The sequence below is a fragment of the Chelonoidis abingdonii genome, chromosome 25, assembly GCF_003597395.2.
Source record: "Chelonoidis abingdonii isolate Lonesome George chromosome 25, CheloAbing_2.0, whole genome shotgun sequence".
NCBI lineage: Eukaryota > Metazoa > Chordata > Testudines > Testudinidae > Chelonoidis > Chelonoidis abingdonii.
In genome coordinates, this window is record NC_133793.1 from 1,579,165 (window position 1) to 1,597,298 (window position 18,134).

The 18,134-nt window shown below is 49.8% G+C and overlaps 1 protein-coding gene across 1 annotated transcript; it reads left to right on the top strand.

The window, feature by feature from the left end:
* Positions 1-190: 190 nt before the first annotated feature.
* Positions 191-10,819, top strand: SNIP1 (Smad nuclear interacting protein 1). The gene is made up of 4 exons (XM_032796258.2): positions 191-457; positions 859-961; positions 5,657-6,246; positions 6,962-10,819. The coding sequence occupies exons 1-4, from the start codon at positions 291-293 to the stop codon at positions 7,224-7,226; spliced, it is 1,125 nt and encodes a 374-aa protein (XP_032652149.2). The 5' UTR covers positions 191-290; the 3' UTR covers positions 7,227-10,819.
* The last annotated feature ends 7,315 nt before the right edge of the window (positions 10,820-18,134 follow it).

Below are 18,134 nucleotides of genomic sequence, written 5' to 3' on the forward strand. Positions count from 1 at the left end.
CAAATCAGGGGTAGCAGGGGTCGGACTCCCCCGCCCTCGGTCCCAGCCCGCCGCTTAGCGACCGTTGCCGGGCGGGTTTTCCCTTGGCCGGGCCCGCTCACCCCGCCGCCTGGCAGGAGGGCTCCCGGCGGGACTGTGCGCGCTTGTCCCCGGAGAGCGGAAGTGAACGTCGCTGGGAGTCGCTCTTCCCGTTTGCGTGTGAGCGGAGGCTTCGCGCAGGCCGCCTGCTTGTCCCGCCTGCCGGGTGACTTGCGGCCTGCAGCTCGGCTCCTAGGGCCCCGGCCGCAGCCATGGGAGGAGGCCGAGACCGAGCGGCGGCGGCGGCGGCGGCGGCAAGGAGCAACAGGAATGCGGTGGAGAAGCGGAGCCCCTCGGCGTCTCGCTCCGCCCGGGGCAGCCAGTGCCAGTCCCCCCCCGCCGAGCGGGAGCAGGGCCCGGCCCGGCCGGGCCGCAGCAGGTACCGGCCGCCAGCGCTTGCGCTTACCCCGCTGCTCCTAGTGGGGAGACTCCGCTCATCCTCTCGGGCGGGCCCTGGGGCTCTGCTGGACGCCTTGTGCAGGGCGGACCCCGTGCCCCCTGGGGAGAGCCCACCAGTCCCTCCCCTGCCCCCACTGAGATCTCCCTCCTCATCCCCCCACTTGCTCCTGTAAGGCCAATTCATCTCCCCCACCCCCCAAATACACACAGTGGGGAGACTCCTACCCTTCACCACCATCCCATCCTCCCACGACACAATACAGTGCAGTGGTAGCTGTAGGTTAAGGTTAAATTATCATGTGCATTTTGCACAGACTCTTTTCCTTTTCTTTTTTTCTTGGGGACTGTGGACCCAACAAATCATTTTTTTAATATTTAAAGGTCACCAGCAAAAAGAAAGAACAAGTCCTCTGCTAAAAGAAGCAAGTCTCCTCGAAGTAAAAGAAGTAGAAGCCCTCATCATATTGTAGTCAAAGTAAAGCAGGTAATTTACTGAATATTAAACACTAAGGCCCCAGTCTTGAAAATTACTCCATGGGACTAATCTCCTCCTTGAAGGCAGTGAGGATCAGTGAAACCAGTTTTCTGTCTGCATGGAGTAAATGTGGGAACCGGGTCTAAATGGGGTTATGTGACTAATTTATCACTTGATTACCCCAATATTTTTTATCAGTTTTTGTAACTTGTACATTTAGGAACATACATTTAACTCTTAAAAATGAACAAATTATAACTACTGCTGATTTTGCTGTAAATGGTTAACTATCCACAGGAATTAGCTGTTTTTGATTTAGTAAGAGTGTCAGGACTTTGTCATGGTACATCTTACCCTGCAAGCTGTTCCATTTGCACAGAGTGCTGTTGATTACAGTGTTGTCACTCCCAGGCACAGGATTCTGATCACGTGGAGTAGTATGCTGGCTTGGTGACAGCAGCAGGATTCATAGACTTTAAGGCCAAAAGGGACCATCATGATTATTTAGTCTGATCTCCTGACATTATAGGCTGCAGAACCTCACCCATCCACTCCTATACTAGACCTATAACCTCTGGTTGAATTACTGCAAAACCTGAAAATGTGGAACACTGTGCTTCACTTAAATAACTTCTTTCCCTCCTTGGTATCTATCCCTTTGATGTATTTATAGAGAGCAATCATATTTCCCCTCAGCCTTTGTTTTGTCAGGCTAAACAAGCCAAGCTCCTTCAGTCTCCTGCCATAAGGTAGGTTTTTTATTCCTCTGATCATTCTAGTAGCCCTTCTCTGAACCTGTTCCAATTTAAATTCATCTTTGTTAAACATGGGAGACCAGAACTGCACATAGTATTCCAGATGAGGTTTCACCAGTGCATGAATAATGGTAATAACACTTCCCTGCCTCTACAGGAAATACCTCACCTGATGCTCATAGTCATCCTGTGATCAACCAATTCACCTAGGTCTTTCTCCTCCTCTGTCGAATCCAGCTGATATGTCCCCAGCTTATGGCAAAAATTCTTGGTAGTCCCTAAGTGCACTCTGCATTATTAAATTTCAACCCATTTCTATTACTCCAGTTTTCAAGGTAATCGAGATCTTCTCATATGATATTCCAGTCCTCCTCAGAATTGGCAGTACTGCCCAAATTTGTGTCATCTGCGAATTTCATTAGCACACTCCCACTTTTTGTGCCAAGGTTATTAATAAAAATATTAAATAAGGTCGGTCCCAACACTGGTCCCTGAGGAACTCCTTTCAATTCTCATATTAATCCCTATCTTCTCCAATGTAATAATTTGCCATGTGGAACTATATCAAATGCATTAGTGAAATCCAGATAGATAAGAACTACTGGATTTCCTTTGTCTAAAAAATCATTAGCTTCTCAAAGAAATAAATCAGGTTGGTCTCGCAAACCTGCCTCTTGTAAAACCATGTTGTATTTTATCCCAGTTACTGTTTAGTTCTGTGCCATAACTACTTTGTCTTTCAAAATTTGTTCCAAGACCTTGCATACAAGTAAGGTCAAAATAACAGGTCTGTAGTTTCCTGAGTCACTTTCTTTTTTGCCTGCCTTAAAAATGGTACAATATTAACAATTTTCCAGTAATAGCCTATGCCCTTTCTTTAGGGATTCATTACAAATGCTTGCTACTAGCCTTGCAGTTTCATGTGCCAGTTCCTTTAATATTATTGGATGAAGATTACCCTGGCCTCCCAGATTGGTCCCATTAAACTGTTTGAGTTTGACTTCCATCTTGGATGTGGTAATTTGTACTTCCATATCTTCATTTCCTTAGCCATCCTGTCCCTTCCACACAGTAGGATGATGTCAAATATGCTTGTTTCTCTAAAAGAGTTGCCTGCCTGAACATTCTGTTACTTCTGCCTCTTGCTGACTAAGGCTATATCTACATTAGGAGCTGTACATCACACAGCTGTACCAATGCAACTACTGTAAGATCTCTCATTAGATGTCTTCAAGTCCCCAGGGCCTGATGAAATGCATCCTAGTATACTTGAGGAGCTGACTGGGGAGATCTGAGCCATTAGTGATTATCTTTGAGAAGTCATGGAAGATGGGAGAGATTCCAAAAGACTGGAAAAGAGCAAATATAGTGCCCATCTATAAAAAGGGAGATAAGGACAACCCAGAAAATTATAGACTAGTCAACTTAACTTCTGCACCTGGAAAGATAATGGAGCAAATAATTAAGCAATCAGTTTGCAAACAAGTAGAAGATAATAAGATAAGTAATAGCATGGATTTGTCAAAATCAAATCATGTCAAACCAACCTGGTAGCTTTTTTTGACAGGGTCACAAGCTTTGTGGAAAGTGGGGAAGCGGTAGATGTGGTATGTCTTGATTTTAGTAAAGCTTTTGATACTATCCCACATGGCCTTCTCATAAACAAACTAGGGAAATGCAACCTAGATGGAGCTACTATAAGGTGGGTGGAAAACCATTCCCAGAGAGTAATTATCAGTGGTTCAGAGTCATGCTGGAAGGGCATAACGAGTGGGGTCCCGCAGGGATCAGTTCTGGGTCCAGTTCTGTTCAGTATCTTCATCATTTATTTAAATAATGGCATACAGAGTACGCTTATAAAGTTTGCGGATGATACCAAGCTTGGGGGAGTGGGGGGTTTGCAAGTGCTTTGGAGGATAGGATTAAAATTCAAAATGATCTGGACAAACTGGAGAAATGGACTGAAGTAAATAGGATGAAATTCAATAAGGACAAATGCAAAGTACTCCACTTAGGAAGGAACAATCAGTTGCACACATACAAAATGGGAAAGGACTGCCTAGGAAGGAGTACTGCGGAAAGGGATCTGGGGGTCATAGTGGACCACGAGCTAAATATGAGTCAACAGTGTAACGCTGTTGCAAAAAAAGTGAACATCGTTCTGGGTTGTATTAGCAGGAGTGTTGTAAGCAAGACATGAGAAGTAATTCTTCCACTCTACTCTGCTCTCATTAGGCCTCAACTGGAGTAATGTGTCCAGTTCTGGGCGCCACATTTCAGGAAGGATGTCGACAAATTGGAGAGAGTCCAGAGAAGAGTGATAAAAATGATTAAAGGTCTAGAAAATATGACCTGTGAGGGAAGATTGAAAAAAAATGGATTTGTTTAGTCTGGAAAAGAGAAGACTGAGAGGCAACATGATAACAATTTTCAAGTATGTACAAGGTTGTTACAAGGAGGAGGAAGAAAAATTGTTTTTCTTAACCTATGGGGATAGGATAAGAAGCAGTGGGTTTAAACTGCAGGAAGGGAGATTTCGGTTGGACATTAGGAAAAACTTCCTAACTGTCAGGGTGGTTAAGCACTAGAATAAATTGCCTAGGGAGGCTGTAGAATTGGGGATTTTTAAGAGCAGGTTAGGCAAATACCTGTCAGGGATGGTCTAGATAATACCGAGTCCTGCCGTGAGCACAGGAGACAGAACAAGAGATCATCCAGTCCAATGATTCTGTGTAGTCAGCAGCTTTATGAGGACGGAAGAGAGCTGTCCTGTCAACATAATTAAACCACCCTAACGAGCGATGGTAGCTTTGTCAGCAGGAGTAGCTCTCCAGCTGCCACTTATGCCAGCGAAACCTACGTTGCTCAAGGGGATGGGGTTTTTTTCCACATCCTGAGCGACGTAAGTTTTGCTGATGTAAGTTGTAGTGTAGACAGGGCCTAAATCATTACCATAAAAATTAGTTATAGTCGGGGATTATTTTTCCAACTTTAATATTGAAGAGCACTATACAAGAGAGTTACTCATATATGTGGTTCATGGTACCCTTCTTGGGGAAACTGAGAACCAAGATATGGGATGTTGGTAAGTGAGATAAACTATGAGAGGACTCTCTTACAGAGAGGGTTGCATAATGGAATGACTGGAAAACTGTGCCTGGTGAGTTCAGGCAGGGAATAAGCAGGCAAAGCAGAAGAATTCTGAGGGAAGAAAGATTTAGGGTTTATGCAAGTGTCAATAGTACCGAAACGTGCAGAAAACTGAATAGATCAAATATTAGGAAAATTTATTCTACACATTGGTCTGTGAAATGTCAGCAGTGGAGCAGTCATTTGGAAACTTGGTTTAAGTGGTATTCTTCCATGTGTAGAAGTGACCAAACTGTTAGAGCGTAGAAAATATCAAATATTTTAATTTAATTTTTAGATTGTAAACCTTCCAGGCCAACGATTATCTTCTGTCTGTACAGGACCTAGCATAATCCTCAGTGGGGCATTTGGGGTGCTACTATAATATAAATGTTTATAATAATTAAGCTAAGAAGCCAAATTCTAATAAATTTATAGGTAACTCAAGAACCTCTACTTTTTAGAATAAAGTAACTGAAAACTGATTCTGCTTATATGTATCTTACAAAACATGAGTTCATGGTCACATATTCCCTAAACAGTCAGTCATCTCATCAACCCCTAATTCAGTGCAGGGAATGCAGGTCTGCGTTCTCTTCTGGAGCTAATTTTATTTACTGTAACTCAGAGACCTAAACATGGGTCTTAGCAGGTGAATGAGGAAGTCATTTTCATCCACTTTTTAAGCACCTGTATACTTGATGATTGACTTTTGTTCTGCAATCTCATATTAAATTCAAATTTTAAAGACCAAATAAAATTCCCTGTGTTTTTTATCTTTAATTCTAAAGAGATCACTGTAAAGTTTTCTTTGTTACAGGAGCGAGATGACCATTTCCGGAGAGGACATGAGGAACGACAGCACAGAGATCAATCACAGCAAGAACACAGACGAGATAGAAGTGGTGACAGAGACAGACACAGAGATCATTCAAAGAGAAGGAAAAATCCCAATGCAAGGCCAGGAGGTCGAGGGTATGAAAGAGAGAGGGATGTCCAAAATCTCCGTGAGCAGCAAGTGGAGAGGGAATTTTATAATGAGAGAAGACGTGAGCATCGCCAGAAGAATGAAGCAAGCAGTGGCGATGAGACTCTGGACCTTGGTAAACCTGATGGTGAAAATAAAGACAAAGATCCATCAAATAAGGAGAAACCAAGTTTTGAACTGTCTGGTGCACTCCTAGAGGATTCAAACACATTCCGAGGTGTTGTGATTAAATATAGCGAGCCCCCGGAAGCTCGGATTCCAAAGAAACGATGGCGTCTCTACCCTTTTAAGAATGATGAGGTTCTCCCAGTCATGTACATTCACAGACAGAGTGCTTACCTGCTGGGCAGGCACCGAAGAATCGCAGATATTCCTATTGACCACCCCTCTTGCTCCAAACAGCATGCTGTGTTTCAGTATCGGTAAGTGTCACTCACTGTGCCTGCCTAGGAAACCGCATTGTAATGGAGGCTAGAAGTGAATAGTATGTTGGGTATTCAAAACCCTCTGAAAACTAGTAAATCTATAAATTTATCTTCCATTTCAGAATTAGCCAGTTTTTACGTACAACAGCTGCATATCCTTTTAGCGGTAATCAAAATTACCTTTGATTCCTCACATCTAAACATAAGCAGCCTTTAAGTAAGGCAAAGAGTACAGCAGTATTCGCAATAGAATTAGACATCCATTGGAACTGGGGTAACACTTGCAGTCATGCTTGATAGGTTAAAGGTTAAAAGGAGCATTGCCAGATTGGTCCAACACAATATGGAGTGCTGGCTTTCCTAGGAAGCAGCAAGGATTGCCCACCACTGGAGGCAGAGGAGGTGTTTGTTGACAGAATTAGTTCTCTTCTGGTTTAACAATTTGTATATTACTAATCTTGATCTTTTTAATGTTTAAAACATGGCATAGGCTTTCATTTATCTTCAGCTCATGGTGAGAAATTTTTAGGCAGGCTGTGTGCCTCACATCTTTTCAGAGACTTAACTTCCTGTATTTAATGAGATTTTTTGGAAATTGCGGTATTAGCTATCTTGAGGTTATTCTGAAAGATCCATCTCCGTTTTTATTAACAGCATGAAGTGGCTGTTTATACTTTCATTATGGTTTAAAGATTGTTTTTGTTCTTGCCAGGCTTGTGGAGTACACCCGTACCGATGGTACAGTTGGCCGCAGAGTCAAGCCTTACATCATTGACCTTGGCTCTGGCAATGGTACTTTCCTAAATAACCAACGGATTGAACCTCAACGTTACTACGAATTGAAAGAAAAAGATGTGCTGAAGTTTGGATTTAGCAGCAGGGAGTATGTCCTTCTCCATGAATCTTCAGATACATCTGAGGTGGACAGGAAACCAGATGAGGAGGAGGAAGAGGAGGAGGAAGAGTCAGACAGTTAACAGATCAGAAAGAGACTTCAAAGATCTTCTTTCAATAGAACTTGAATCTGGATATGAACGTTGGAGCATCACAGCACTGATGCCTCTTATTGCCTTAAAGTCTTTCCTCTGTTGCTGATCAGCTCTTGCTGTAGTTTATTTTGGGAAACTCCTGACTTACTCATCTCCTTTTTAGTTTTGAAACTCATCGGGAAATACAGCCTTTGCTTTAAGAGGATTCTCCCTAATAAAAAGAAGAAAAAAAATAGAAGGCACCTGAAAGTGAGAGTTCCAGTAATGGAGCTCTTCATAAGACGTAAAAATAAATATGTAAGGTTGTACTTAATGGATATGGAACAAAATAGGCATTTTTAAAAAGAACATGGTTTTGCAAACTGTTTTGTTTACAATCCTTTGAAATTGCTCCTTTATTCTTAACTAGAATCTTAGTTACAGTGAACATGATCTGATGTTTTGTAGTGTCCAATTATTTGATGTGATTTGCTGAACTGTACACCCAAAGCAAACCACTCACTAAGTGGAGGAATTCACTAGGTTTGTTACATTGAAAAGGAAGATATGCTGCAAATCTTCTCTTTATATTCATATGATTTGGGTAGCCAGTTTGCATTGAAATGATTTTTCAGGGAAGGACATTTCACCGGAGTACCTTGTAATTTATAGGCAGTGTAGCTTGAAATAAAAGAGAATGCTTCATGGGACATATTAAGTTATGATAGTGTGGCTTGCTGTCAAAGGCTGTGTGCACTCAGTATGTTGTAAATGTTTGCAGACATTGCCTCTGGATACTGATTTTTGTCCAAATTTGAAGCTAGTTTTTTTTGTTGTTTTGACACCACTCTGCCCCATGAATCATTTCACATAATTTCTGCATTTAATTATGTTACCATCAAAAAGAAAAATATCCAGGGTTTTAACCATAATTTGCACTATTATAATTTAAGTTTAGCTTATGGAAAATATATTGTCATGTCTGAAATACTTTTTCACCTGCATGTAACAGAAAACGTCAATACTTTATAATTGTGAAAAGTTTGTTTCAGAGAAACATTTTCAAAACATGGAACTATTTAGATTTGCATATATTCAGACATCTTCCTCCTGAGTTTTACCTTGACACAAGAAATGTAACTTATTTCACTTTGATTACTAATTTTCCCTTGCATTTGTGATTTATGGGCACATTCTGTCTTCTTGTGTGTATATACATAAGTTGTATATTATATACACACACACACAACTAAAGTTTATTGTGTAAATAATGAGTGCAAAAGCGGGTTTTCAAACAGCAGGCATAAGAAGAATGTGCTTTGGATAGCAGACTATCCTTTATATGTACTCTGGGGTTTTTAAATAAAGAATTTATAAATTTAGCCCTAGCTGCCTTTAGTTGTAACATTTTTCTAGTGTCCAACTTGGTTTTGCTTTATATTCTCTGAAATAGATACTATATATATTTTTAATAAAACCCCACAAATACAAAAAGATAGGGCGGGGAAGATTCTAATATTGAGAGTATAAATTGTTTCGAATGCTGTAATACATTCAGCAAGGAAAGGCTAGATAGGTGAAACATAGGTAATTCTAGAACTGTATAACAGTTGGTAATTCATTACTTTTTATTTTTTGTTAATACTATAGTACTACTTTATTTCATCACAAAAAGCAGGAGTACCAGTCATAGGATGAAATCTCTCACCTTTACAAATGACATTAATGTGGTTTCATGGCTCAGTGGCAGATCTGCATGTGTACACTTGAAGATTATGTTGTGTGTTTGCTTTAAAATGAGATGTAATTCAAACCAGCGCTGAGTATACTTCTCACAGAGCTGAGCAGTCTCTCACTTCTACCAGCAGCACCCCAGCCATCCTAGTTTTTGGTGTCTGTGTGCCACCTGTGCTGTTGCATGTTTATTTTGTAATCTGCATGTACACCCATCAGGAACTGAGGTCACCAAAGACTCCAGCTAGGTGATTTTATGTTCTTCTCTGGCAGATCCTATCTGTACACTCTTAAAAATGCAGTGAGTTTGTTTTGAAAGTGAGAGTGGGGTGCATATGGCTCAAACCAGAGCTGTGTGCACATCTGCTATTGCTGGGCAATGCCTGAAACCCTTGCGTGGCTGCATGATATCTAACCAAGTTTAGTGTGTGTGATTTCCACTTGTTATGTTGTGTTGTATCTTCTGGAATGTGGACATATTTCCATTAAGGAGAGATCACCAAACGTATTAGATATATGACCTGACAGGTTTGACCAATACTATGAAAGATGGGCTAGTTTGCCCTAAATCTTTACTTTTTTCAGAAAATGTCACCAGCACATTTGGATTATTTTTAAAATTAAAATGTTGGCTGAAACTAGCTCAACAAGTTTAACCTAGTTAGACAAAACAGAATATATAAAGCCTAATAAAGTGCAGTACTTATTTCTTTTTAATAAATGCAACACTGGCCCATTAGAACGGATCTTCCTTCCACAAAGAGAAGAGACAGAGCTCAGATACTCATAGCTGTGATGTAAAGGTGAGATGAAAAAAAAAATGAGATCCCTTTTTTCAGATTTGTTCACTATTTATACACTTCCTGAACGTTGCTGATTTGTGACCCTATCAGCTCCATCTAAGGAGTGGCATCGATTTGCTTCAGGCTGAAGTCATGTCCAGTCATGGGTCTGGAAGTATGATGAAATGTCTAATGACATTCCTCAATACTGTACGATGTGATAATTTGTGAGTTATCCTTTTCAGACTTGATTACACTGTATACAATAGCACAAAACTATTACTTTGATTTTGCTGTACTGCATCAGTTGGGGTGTTTTTTAATGCTAGACCAAACAGGTTTCTTGTGGTGGAATCCAACAACTGTAGTACATCAACACTGAGTGGTGGTGTGAAAACCAACCCTCTTTCTAAATGCAACATCCAAATTTACCTGCAAGTGATTTCTTGCCTTTTTTTAGTGTAAAATCTGATGACTCCTTGTATCAGGCCATGAAAACACTTAGGATGCCTACAGATATGCATGTATGTATAGTTAGGACTATTAATATGCAACTGATATGCTTAAGTGTTTGCAGGATTGGGCCCATAAATTGACCTGCTTGGACAATATTAGAATTTTACTCAGTATTTCTTTCCATCACTCTGTCCTGCTTTTCCTGGGAACTAGCTTGCCCCAATGTGGGCATATGCCAGCCCAGTGACTACCAATGCAATGTAATGTTTACTGTTGGTGATTGAAGTATTGGTTCCAATCTGTTTTTAATTTTCCTTAAATGATTTAAAAGCCTGCATCTTTTAAAAATACCTTCAGGCAGTTCAAGCTAGCTGCCATTTGCTAAGCATCACAGAGGTTTACATTTTGTGACATCTTTCCATTTGGAACTGGGTTTTACCTTTTGGGAAACCTTTGTTTTACTACAGTATGTGGAAATATACCAGTTGTATCTTTCTTGAATAGTTGTGTCTACACTTTGTTATAAATGGCACAGTATTTAGCATACAGTATGTTTAAAAGTATTTTAAGTTTGTATCAAGTCAAATGTATAAAATCCATTTTAAATTAAAATTCTAGAATTTCATCAGACCCTGTTTTAAATGGTATGGTGAATGTGTTTAACAAAGGTGCCAGTGCACGGATATTACTGTACTTATTAATACAGCAGTAGCGCAGGGGAAGGCAACACATCAATATATAGTTTTTCCATTTCGTATATTAAAGCCTTTCTTCATATACCCTTTAGTCTAGCCATCATTAATTGGCTGACTTCTTTGTGTTCTGGGAGAGGTGAGTCTTGAGAAGGATGTGGAGCAGGAAGAGAGTAGTTGCTTCCCAGATCAATGGCCAGGGGGAGGGGTGTTGAGGAAGCTGGGATCACCTGGGCAGCTGTAGAGGTTACAAAGAGACCAAATGAAGAGACGTGCTGTTAATTACTGGACCCATTGGATATCTGACTATTGCTGAGAGAGAAACTTTAATAACACTGATCCATGTTACATGACGAGTTATGAAATAAGTCATTGCCATAGGCCTGTCTACATTGACAGTTGTACTGATGTAACTATGTTGGGTGGGGGGGGTTGATTATTTTTTTTAAAATTTATTTTAACTGATACAGATATACTGATGAAGTGGGTATTCACCCACAAAAGCTTATGCTCCAATACATCTGTTAGTCTATAAGGTACCACAGGACTGTCACTTTTTACAGATCCAGACTAACATGGCTACCCCTCTGATACTTGGTACAAACTCTGGATGCAGTTACACCAGTGTAGCTTATTCCCTGTCCTATACAGGACTAGCTTTATGGGCTAGCACAGCTTTCCAGTCACCTAACTGCATGGCGTGTACTGCTTTAATTGTACCAATATAGCCAGAGCCCTACAACTTCCCAGTGCAGACAGGGCCTTACTGGCCCTCCTGTGTGTCACATGCTTATTAGTTGGTGTCAGTAACTTGAATCTTCAGCAAAAGTGGAGCAAATGAAGCCACTTGTTGGATGTAGCTTTACTATTTCTAAATCTCTGGAAAGTAAGTGGTAATGCATAGAAATCAGAGAGGGAAGTGCACACTGCTGTGGGCTGGACTACACTGGGGGGGCGGATGTCAATCTAAGATACGCAACTTTAGCTACGTGAAGTATCTTAGTTCGACTTACCTGGTTGTCCTCACGGCAGGGAGTCAACTGCTGCGGCCTCCCCCATCGATGCTGCTTACTGCTGCCGAGGTGGAGTACGGGCATCAATTCACTGATCGATTTATCGCATCCAGACGAGACATGATAAATCAATCCCCAACAGACTGCTTCCTACCTGCCGATCCAGTGGCTAGTATAGACGTACCCTGTGTGTAGCAGAAGCAGAGCCATTGACAAGCCACAGTATGTTCCAAGGGTCAAGGAAGGACATTACAAACATCCAGACAAACTCATTCAAAAATCTCAATAAATTCTGACCTACCCAACAACGCCCTTTGGGAGGTTCATTTTCTTTACAAGACACTTAACGGATTGTTTCGCTAGAGAAGCAAAACAAAGTAATATGAGGTTTGCATAGTTAGTAACCAGGGCTAATTAAAGACAAACTTATTGGGAGAACAATTGATAAGATTACAGTAAGGTCACTGTAAGACATTAACCTGACTCCAGAGAACAGCAAGTGTTGACTAGGCTAATGAAAACTGTTTCCGTTAGGCAAGTATTAAGTAGTGAAAATACAGAAGAGCCTCTAATTCAAAATGCACAGTAAGGGGTGGATGGGCTGTTGTGTGGAACAGAGTATGGGGTGGCAGGTTTTAGTGCTTCTCTGGGTATAGGCTGGATGAGGGTGCCACGGGCTGGGGAGCGAGCGTTCTGCATACAGGGTGGATGGGCGTGGGGGGCATGGCTGAGGTGGAAGGTGCTGGGTGGCTCTGGATGCAGGGTGAATGGGGTGCCATAGGGGGCTCCATGCAGGGTGGATGGGGGTCCTGGGGGTGGGGAAACTGGACAGATGTAAGTGGGGGTAGGGGCTCTGGTTGCAGGGTGAATAGGGATGTCATTGGGGACTCAGTGCAGGGTGGCTGGGGAAGGCTCTGGGTTCTCAGTACGGGGTGGATGGAGATAGGGGGGTCTCGGTGCAGAGGGGATCCAGGGGGGATCAGTGCAGTGTGGATGGGTGGGGTCTTGGGTTGGGGGGCTCAATGTGGAGGGGTCCCAGGGGTGGGGGGCTTGGTTCAGGGTGGATAGGTGTCCTGGGGGAGCTTGGGGTGCAGGGGGGGCTTGGTGCAGGGGATCCCAGGGGGTTGGTGTGAGGTGGTCCGGGGGGGCAGGGTCAGTGCAGGGTGGATGGGGATATTGTGGTTCTCGGTCCGGGGAGTCAGTGTAGAGGGATCCCAAGGTGGGGGTCTTGGTGCAGCATGGGTGGAGATATTGGGGTTCTCAGTCTGGGGGGGTCCGTGCAGGGTGGATGGGAATATTGGGGTTCTCAGTGTGGGGTGGTCCCACGGGGTGCTGGTGCAGGGTGGATGGGAATATTGGGGTTCTTGGTGTGGGGGGCTTGGTGCAGGGCGGACAGCGGTCCCAGCAGGGAGTCAGTGCGGGGGGCTTGGTGCGGGTGAATGGGGGGGGGTGAAGGGTGGTTCCAGGGGAACTCAGTGTGGGGTGGATGGGGGTCCAGGGGTGGGAGACGGTGTGAGGGGTGCAAAGGGGGTCCCGGGGTTGATGGGGCTCTGTATGGAGGGTCCTGGGGAGAGAGAGATGGCTCTGATAGTGGAGAGAGGGAGTGGTGCTTGGTTGGGGTGGACAGGGGTCGCGGGGCGACCTTGGAGTGCAAGGGGTGTTCGTCGTGCTTGAGGGTGGTAACACAGGGGTTCGGTGCCAAGGTCCCAGAGAACACCGAAACATTTCTTGGCTAACAGTGTTTAAAAACAACAAGTTTCGAATCACTATTTAAAGACCATTATCTTGTACAGATTATGTTTGGCTATTGAGGTGTCTGCGGGTGTTCAGTGGCAGGGGTGGAGTGGGAGTCAGACGATGCTTGGGTATGGGTGGATGGGAGTAGGGCGAGGGCTCGGGCGGAGTGGATGGGGCTCTGGGGGGCCGGTTCCAGGGGGGGTGCTTGGTGCAGTGGTGATGGGGTCCCAGGGTGCTCGTGTGGGTGGATGGGGTCCCGGGGTGCCGGTGAGGGGTAGATGGGGGCTCCGGGGGCGGTTCCGGGGGTGCTCGGTGCAGGGTGAAGGGGGTCCTGGGGTGCTCGGATGAGGGTAGATGGGGTTCCGGCAGGGGGGTGGCTCGGTGCAGGGTGAATGGGGGCTCCCGGGGGTGCTCGGTCAGGGTGGAATGGGGGTCCCGGGGGTGCTTGGTGAGGTGTAGATGGGCCTCCGGGGGGCAGTTTCCGGCGGGGCTCAAGTGGCGGGGTAGATGAGGCCCGGGGGGGTGGTTTACCGGGGGTGCTCGGCAGGGTGAAATGGGTCGCCGGGGGTGCTTCGGGCTGAGGGGTAGAATGGGGCCGCAAGGGGGGTGCTCGGGGGGTGCTCGTGCAAGCGGGTGAATGGGGTCCTGGGGGTGCTCGGTGCGGGTGGATGAAGGCTCCGGGGGGTGGTTCCGGGGGTGCTCGGCGCGGGTGATGGGCTCCGGGGGGTGGTTCCGGGACGGTAGCTCGTGCGGGGTGGATGGTCCGGGGGTTGCTCTGGTGAGGGGTAATGGGCTCCGGGGGGTGCCGGGGGGTGCTCGGTGCAGGGTGAATGGGGTCCCGGTGGTGCTCGGTTGCGGGGTGGATGAAGGCCGCTGGGGGTGTCCCGGGTGCTCGGTGCGGGGGTGGAATGGGGCCCGGGGGGGCCGGTTCGGGGTGCTCGTGCGGGGCGGAAGCTGAAGGCTCCGGGGGGTGGTATCCGGGGGGTGCTCGGTGGAGGTGAATGGGGGTCGCCCGAGGAAGTGCTCGCACGGGGTGGATGGAGAGCTCGGGGTGAGTTCCGGGGGGTGCTCGGTGCGGGGTGGATGGGGGTCCGGGGGTGCTCGTGAGGGGTAGCAATGGGGCTCTCACAGGGGTGGCTCGGTGCACGGCTGAAATGGGGTCCCGGGGTGGTCCGAGTGCGGGGTGGGATGGGGTCCCGGGGGTGCCGGTGAGGGGCAGCGATAAGGCTCCGGGGGGGTTTCCCGGGGGGGGGCTCTGGTGCAGAGCGTGTGGGGTCCCTGGGTGCTCGTGAGAGTAGAGGGGCTCGGGGGGGGTCTCACCAGGGTGCTCGTGCAAAGGTGAATGGGGGTCCCTGGGTGCCATGAGGGGTAGATGAGGCCTCCCGGGGGCGGTTCCGGGTGCCTTCGTGCATGGGTGGATGGGGGGGTTCAGTGCGGGGTGAAATGGGGGATCCCGGGGGTGCTCGGTGAGGCTGGAATGGGGGTCCGCGGGGTGACTACGAGTGCAGGGTGGATGAGGGGTCCGGGGAGTGCTCGGTGCGGGGTAGATGAAGCTCCGGGGGGCGGTTCCGCGGGGGGTGCTCCGAGGTTGCGGGTGAATGGTGAGGTCCACTGGGGTGCTAGCGGTGAGGGTAGATGAGGTACCGGGGGGTCGGTTCCCGGGGGGTGCTCGGTGCGGGGTGGATGGGGGGAGTCGGTGCGCGGGAATGAAGAGGTGCCGGGGGGTCTCGTGCAGGGTGCAATGGGGGTCCTGGGATGCTCGATGCAGGGGTAGAATGGGGAGCTCACGGGGGGCAAGTTCCGGGGGGTGCCTCGTGCGGGTGGATGGGGGTCGGCGGACGGGCGTCGAGTGAGGGAGATAAGCTCCGGGCGGCTGTCTCGGTGGGGTCGTAGAGGCTCTGGAAGGTGGCGGCTTCGGGGGGTGCTCGGTGGGGGTGAATGACGTCCGGCGCGGTCTCGGTCAGCAGGGTGTGGCGGTGCCGGGGTGGCCGGCAGGTGGATGGGGGGTCCCTGGTGGGTATCGTGAGGGTAGATGAGGCCACGGGGGGCGGTTCCGGGGGTGCTCGGCCGTGGATGAGCGAGCGGGTGATGGGCTCCCGTTCGATGGGGGTCCCGGGGGATGCTCGGGAGGGATGAGTGAGTCCCGGGGCGCGGGTGCTCGTGCGGGGTGATGGGTCGGTGGGGGTGTCACGGGGTCTGGAGTGCTCGGTGTTCAAGGGTGAATGGGGGTCGCTGGGAGTGCTCGGTGAGGGGTAGATTGAGGCTCCGGGGGGCGGTTCCGGGTGCTCGTGCAGGGGAATGGTATCGGGTGCCTAATCGGGGGTGCTCGTGCAAGGGTGAGATGGTTCCCTGGGGGTGCTCGGTATGAGGTAGATGGGACTCCGGGCTGGCAGTTTCCGGGGCTGGCTTCGGTCGGGTGATGGGGGTCGGCTGGCGGGTGAATGGGGGTCCCCGGGGTCTCGGTGCTAGGGTGGATAGGCTCTGGGGGTGGTTCCGGGGGTGCCTCGGTGCGGTGAATGCGGTCCCGGGGCTGCTCGGTGAGGGTGATGGCGGTGCCGGGGGTGCTCGGTGTGCAGGGGGATGGGTGTCCCGGGGTGCTCGGTGGGGGTAGATGAGGCTGCGGGGCGTTCCGGGGGTGCTCGTGCGGTGGATGGCGCAGTTTCCCCGGAGGGTGCTCGGTGAGCGGGTAGATGGCTTCCGGGGCGGTTTCCGGGGGTCTCGGTGGGGGGTCGGGGTTGATGGGGGGTCGGCTGTGCGGGTGGAGGGGCCGGGTCGCAGTGGTGGGGCTGCTCGATGCCAGGGTAAGGTGGGGTCCCTGGGGTGCTCGGTGCGGGGAAGATGAGGCTCCGGAGGGGCGTTCGGGGGTGTCTGTGGCGGGGTGAATGCGGGTCCGGGTGTGCTCGGTGCAGGGGGATGGGGTCCTGGGTGCTCGGTGCCAGGGTAGATAGCGCTCCGGGGGCGGTTCCGGGGGGTGCTCGTGTGCGGGTGATGGGGGATGGCGGGGATGTCCCTGGGTGCTCGGTGCGGGGTTGATGGCTCTGGGGGTGGTTCCGGGGGTGCTCGGTGCGGGTGAAATGCGGGTCCCGGGGCTGGTGCGTATGGTCGGTGGGGGGTGTAGGTGCGGGGTGCCCTGGGGGTGCTCGTGCGGTAGATGAGGCCGGGTCCGGGGTGTCGCGGTTGACGGGGGTGCTGGGTTGAGCCTCCGGCGTGGTGCCGGGGGTGGATGCGGCGGTGTCCGGCTGGGGGTGGGCTCCTGGGTGCGGTAGGTCGTGCCGTTGGGTAGATAGGCTCCGGGCGGTTCCTGGGGGTGCTACGGTGGGAGCGCCGGGGCTCGGTGCGGGTGTTGCGGTCCTGGGGTGTCGGTGCGGGGTAGATGAGGCTTCCGGGGCGTTGTCGGTTTTGCCGGGGGGGTGGGATCGGTCCCGGTGCTCGAGCGGGGTGGGCTGATGGTCAGGCTCGGGTGCGGGGCTAGCCGGGCGGGGTGTGGGCGGGAATGCGGGTGCCCTGGGGTGCTCGGTCGGGTGATGAGGCTCCGGGCGTTCCGGGGGTGCTCGGTGCGGTGGATGCGGGTCCCGGGGTCGGGCGGTGATGGGGTCGCGGCTGGTGCGGGGTAGATTGAGGCTCCGGGGGCGGTTCTGGCTCGGGCGGGTGGTGCGGTGCCTGGGGGTCGGTGCGGGGTATGAGGGCGGGGTTCCGGGTGCTCGGGCGGGCTGTGATGACGGGGTCGTCGGGTGGCGGTCCCGGGGCTTCGTGCGGGGTGGATGACGGCTCCTGGGGGGGGTTCCGGGGTGCGTGCACGGCGTGGGTAAATGCGGGTCCGGGGGTTGCTCGTGCAGGGTGGATGGCGGGTCCCTGGGGGTGCTCGTTGCGGTGAGTGATGAGGCTCCGGGGGCGGTCCGGGGGTGCTCGGTGCAGGGGGATGGTCTGAAGGGGGTCGTGCGGTGGATGGGAGGCCGGGGGTGCTCGGTGCGGGGTGGATTAGCTCTGGGGGTGGTTCCGGGGGGTGCTCGGTGCGGGGTGAATGCGGGTCCGGGTCGTGCGGGTGGACGGTCGGGTAGGCAAGGGTGGATGGGTCCCGGGGGTGCTCGTGCGGGGGTAGATGAGGCTCCGGGGGGCGGTTCCGGGTGCCGGTGCGTGTGGGGGGATCAGTGGTGGTGGCGTGGAGGGTCCGGGGGTGCTCGGTGCGGGGTGGATGAGGCTCTGGGGGTGGTTCCGGGCGGGTGCTCGGTCGGGGTGAATGCGGTCCGGGGTGTCGATGCGTTCGGATCAGCGGGGTATGCAGGGTCGTGGTCGGGGTGCTCGGTGCGGGTAGACTGAGGCTACCGGGGGCGTTTCCGGGGGTGCTCGTGCAGGGGGTGGATGATGGGGTCCTGCGGTGGATGGGGGTCCGGCGGGGCGGTGAACTCGGGTATGTCCGGGGTGGCTGCGGGATACGGGCCGGGCTCGGTGCAGGGTTGGGTGCGTCCCCGGGGTGCTCGGTGCGGGCTAGATGAGGCTTCGGGG

Coding starts and splice junctions, on each gene's coding strand:
- SNIP1 (XM_032796258.2), top strand. CDS start 291: ATGGGAGGAGGCCGAGACCGAGCGGCGGCGGCGGCGGCGGCGGCAAGG. Junction 962..5,656: donor TTGTAGTCAAAGTAAAGCAG/GTAATTTACTGA, acceptor TCTTTGTTACAG/GAGCGAGATGACCATTTCCG. Junction 6,247..6,961: donor CATGCTGTGTTTCAGTATCG/GTAAGTGTCACT, acceptor TGTTCTTGCCAG/GCTTGTGGAGTACACCCGTA.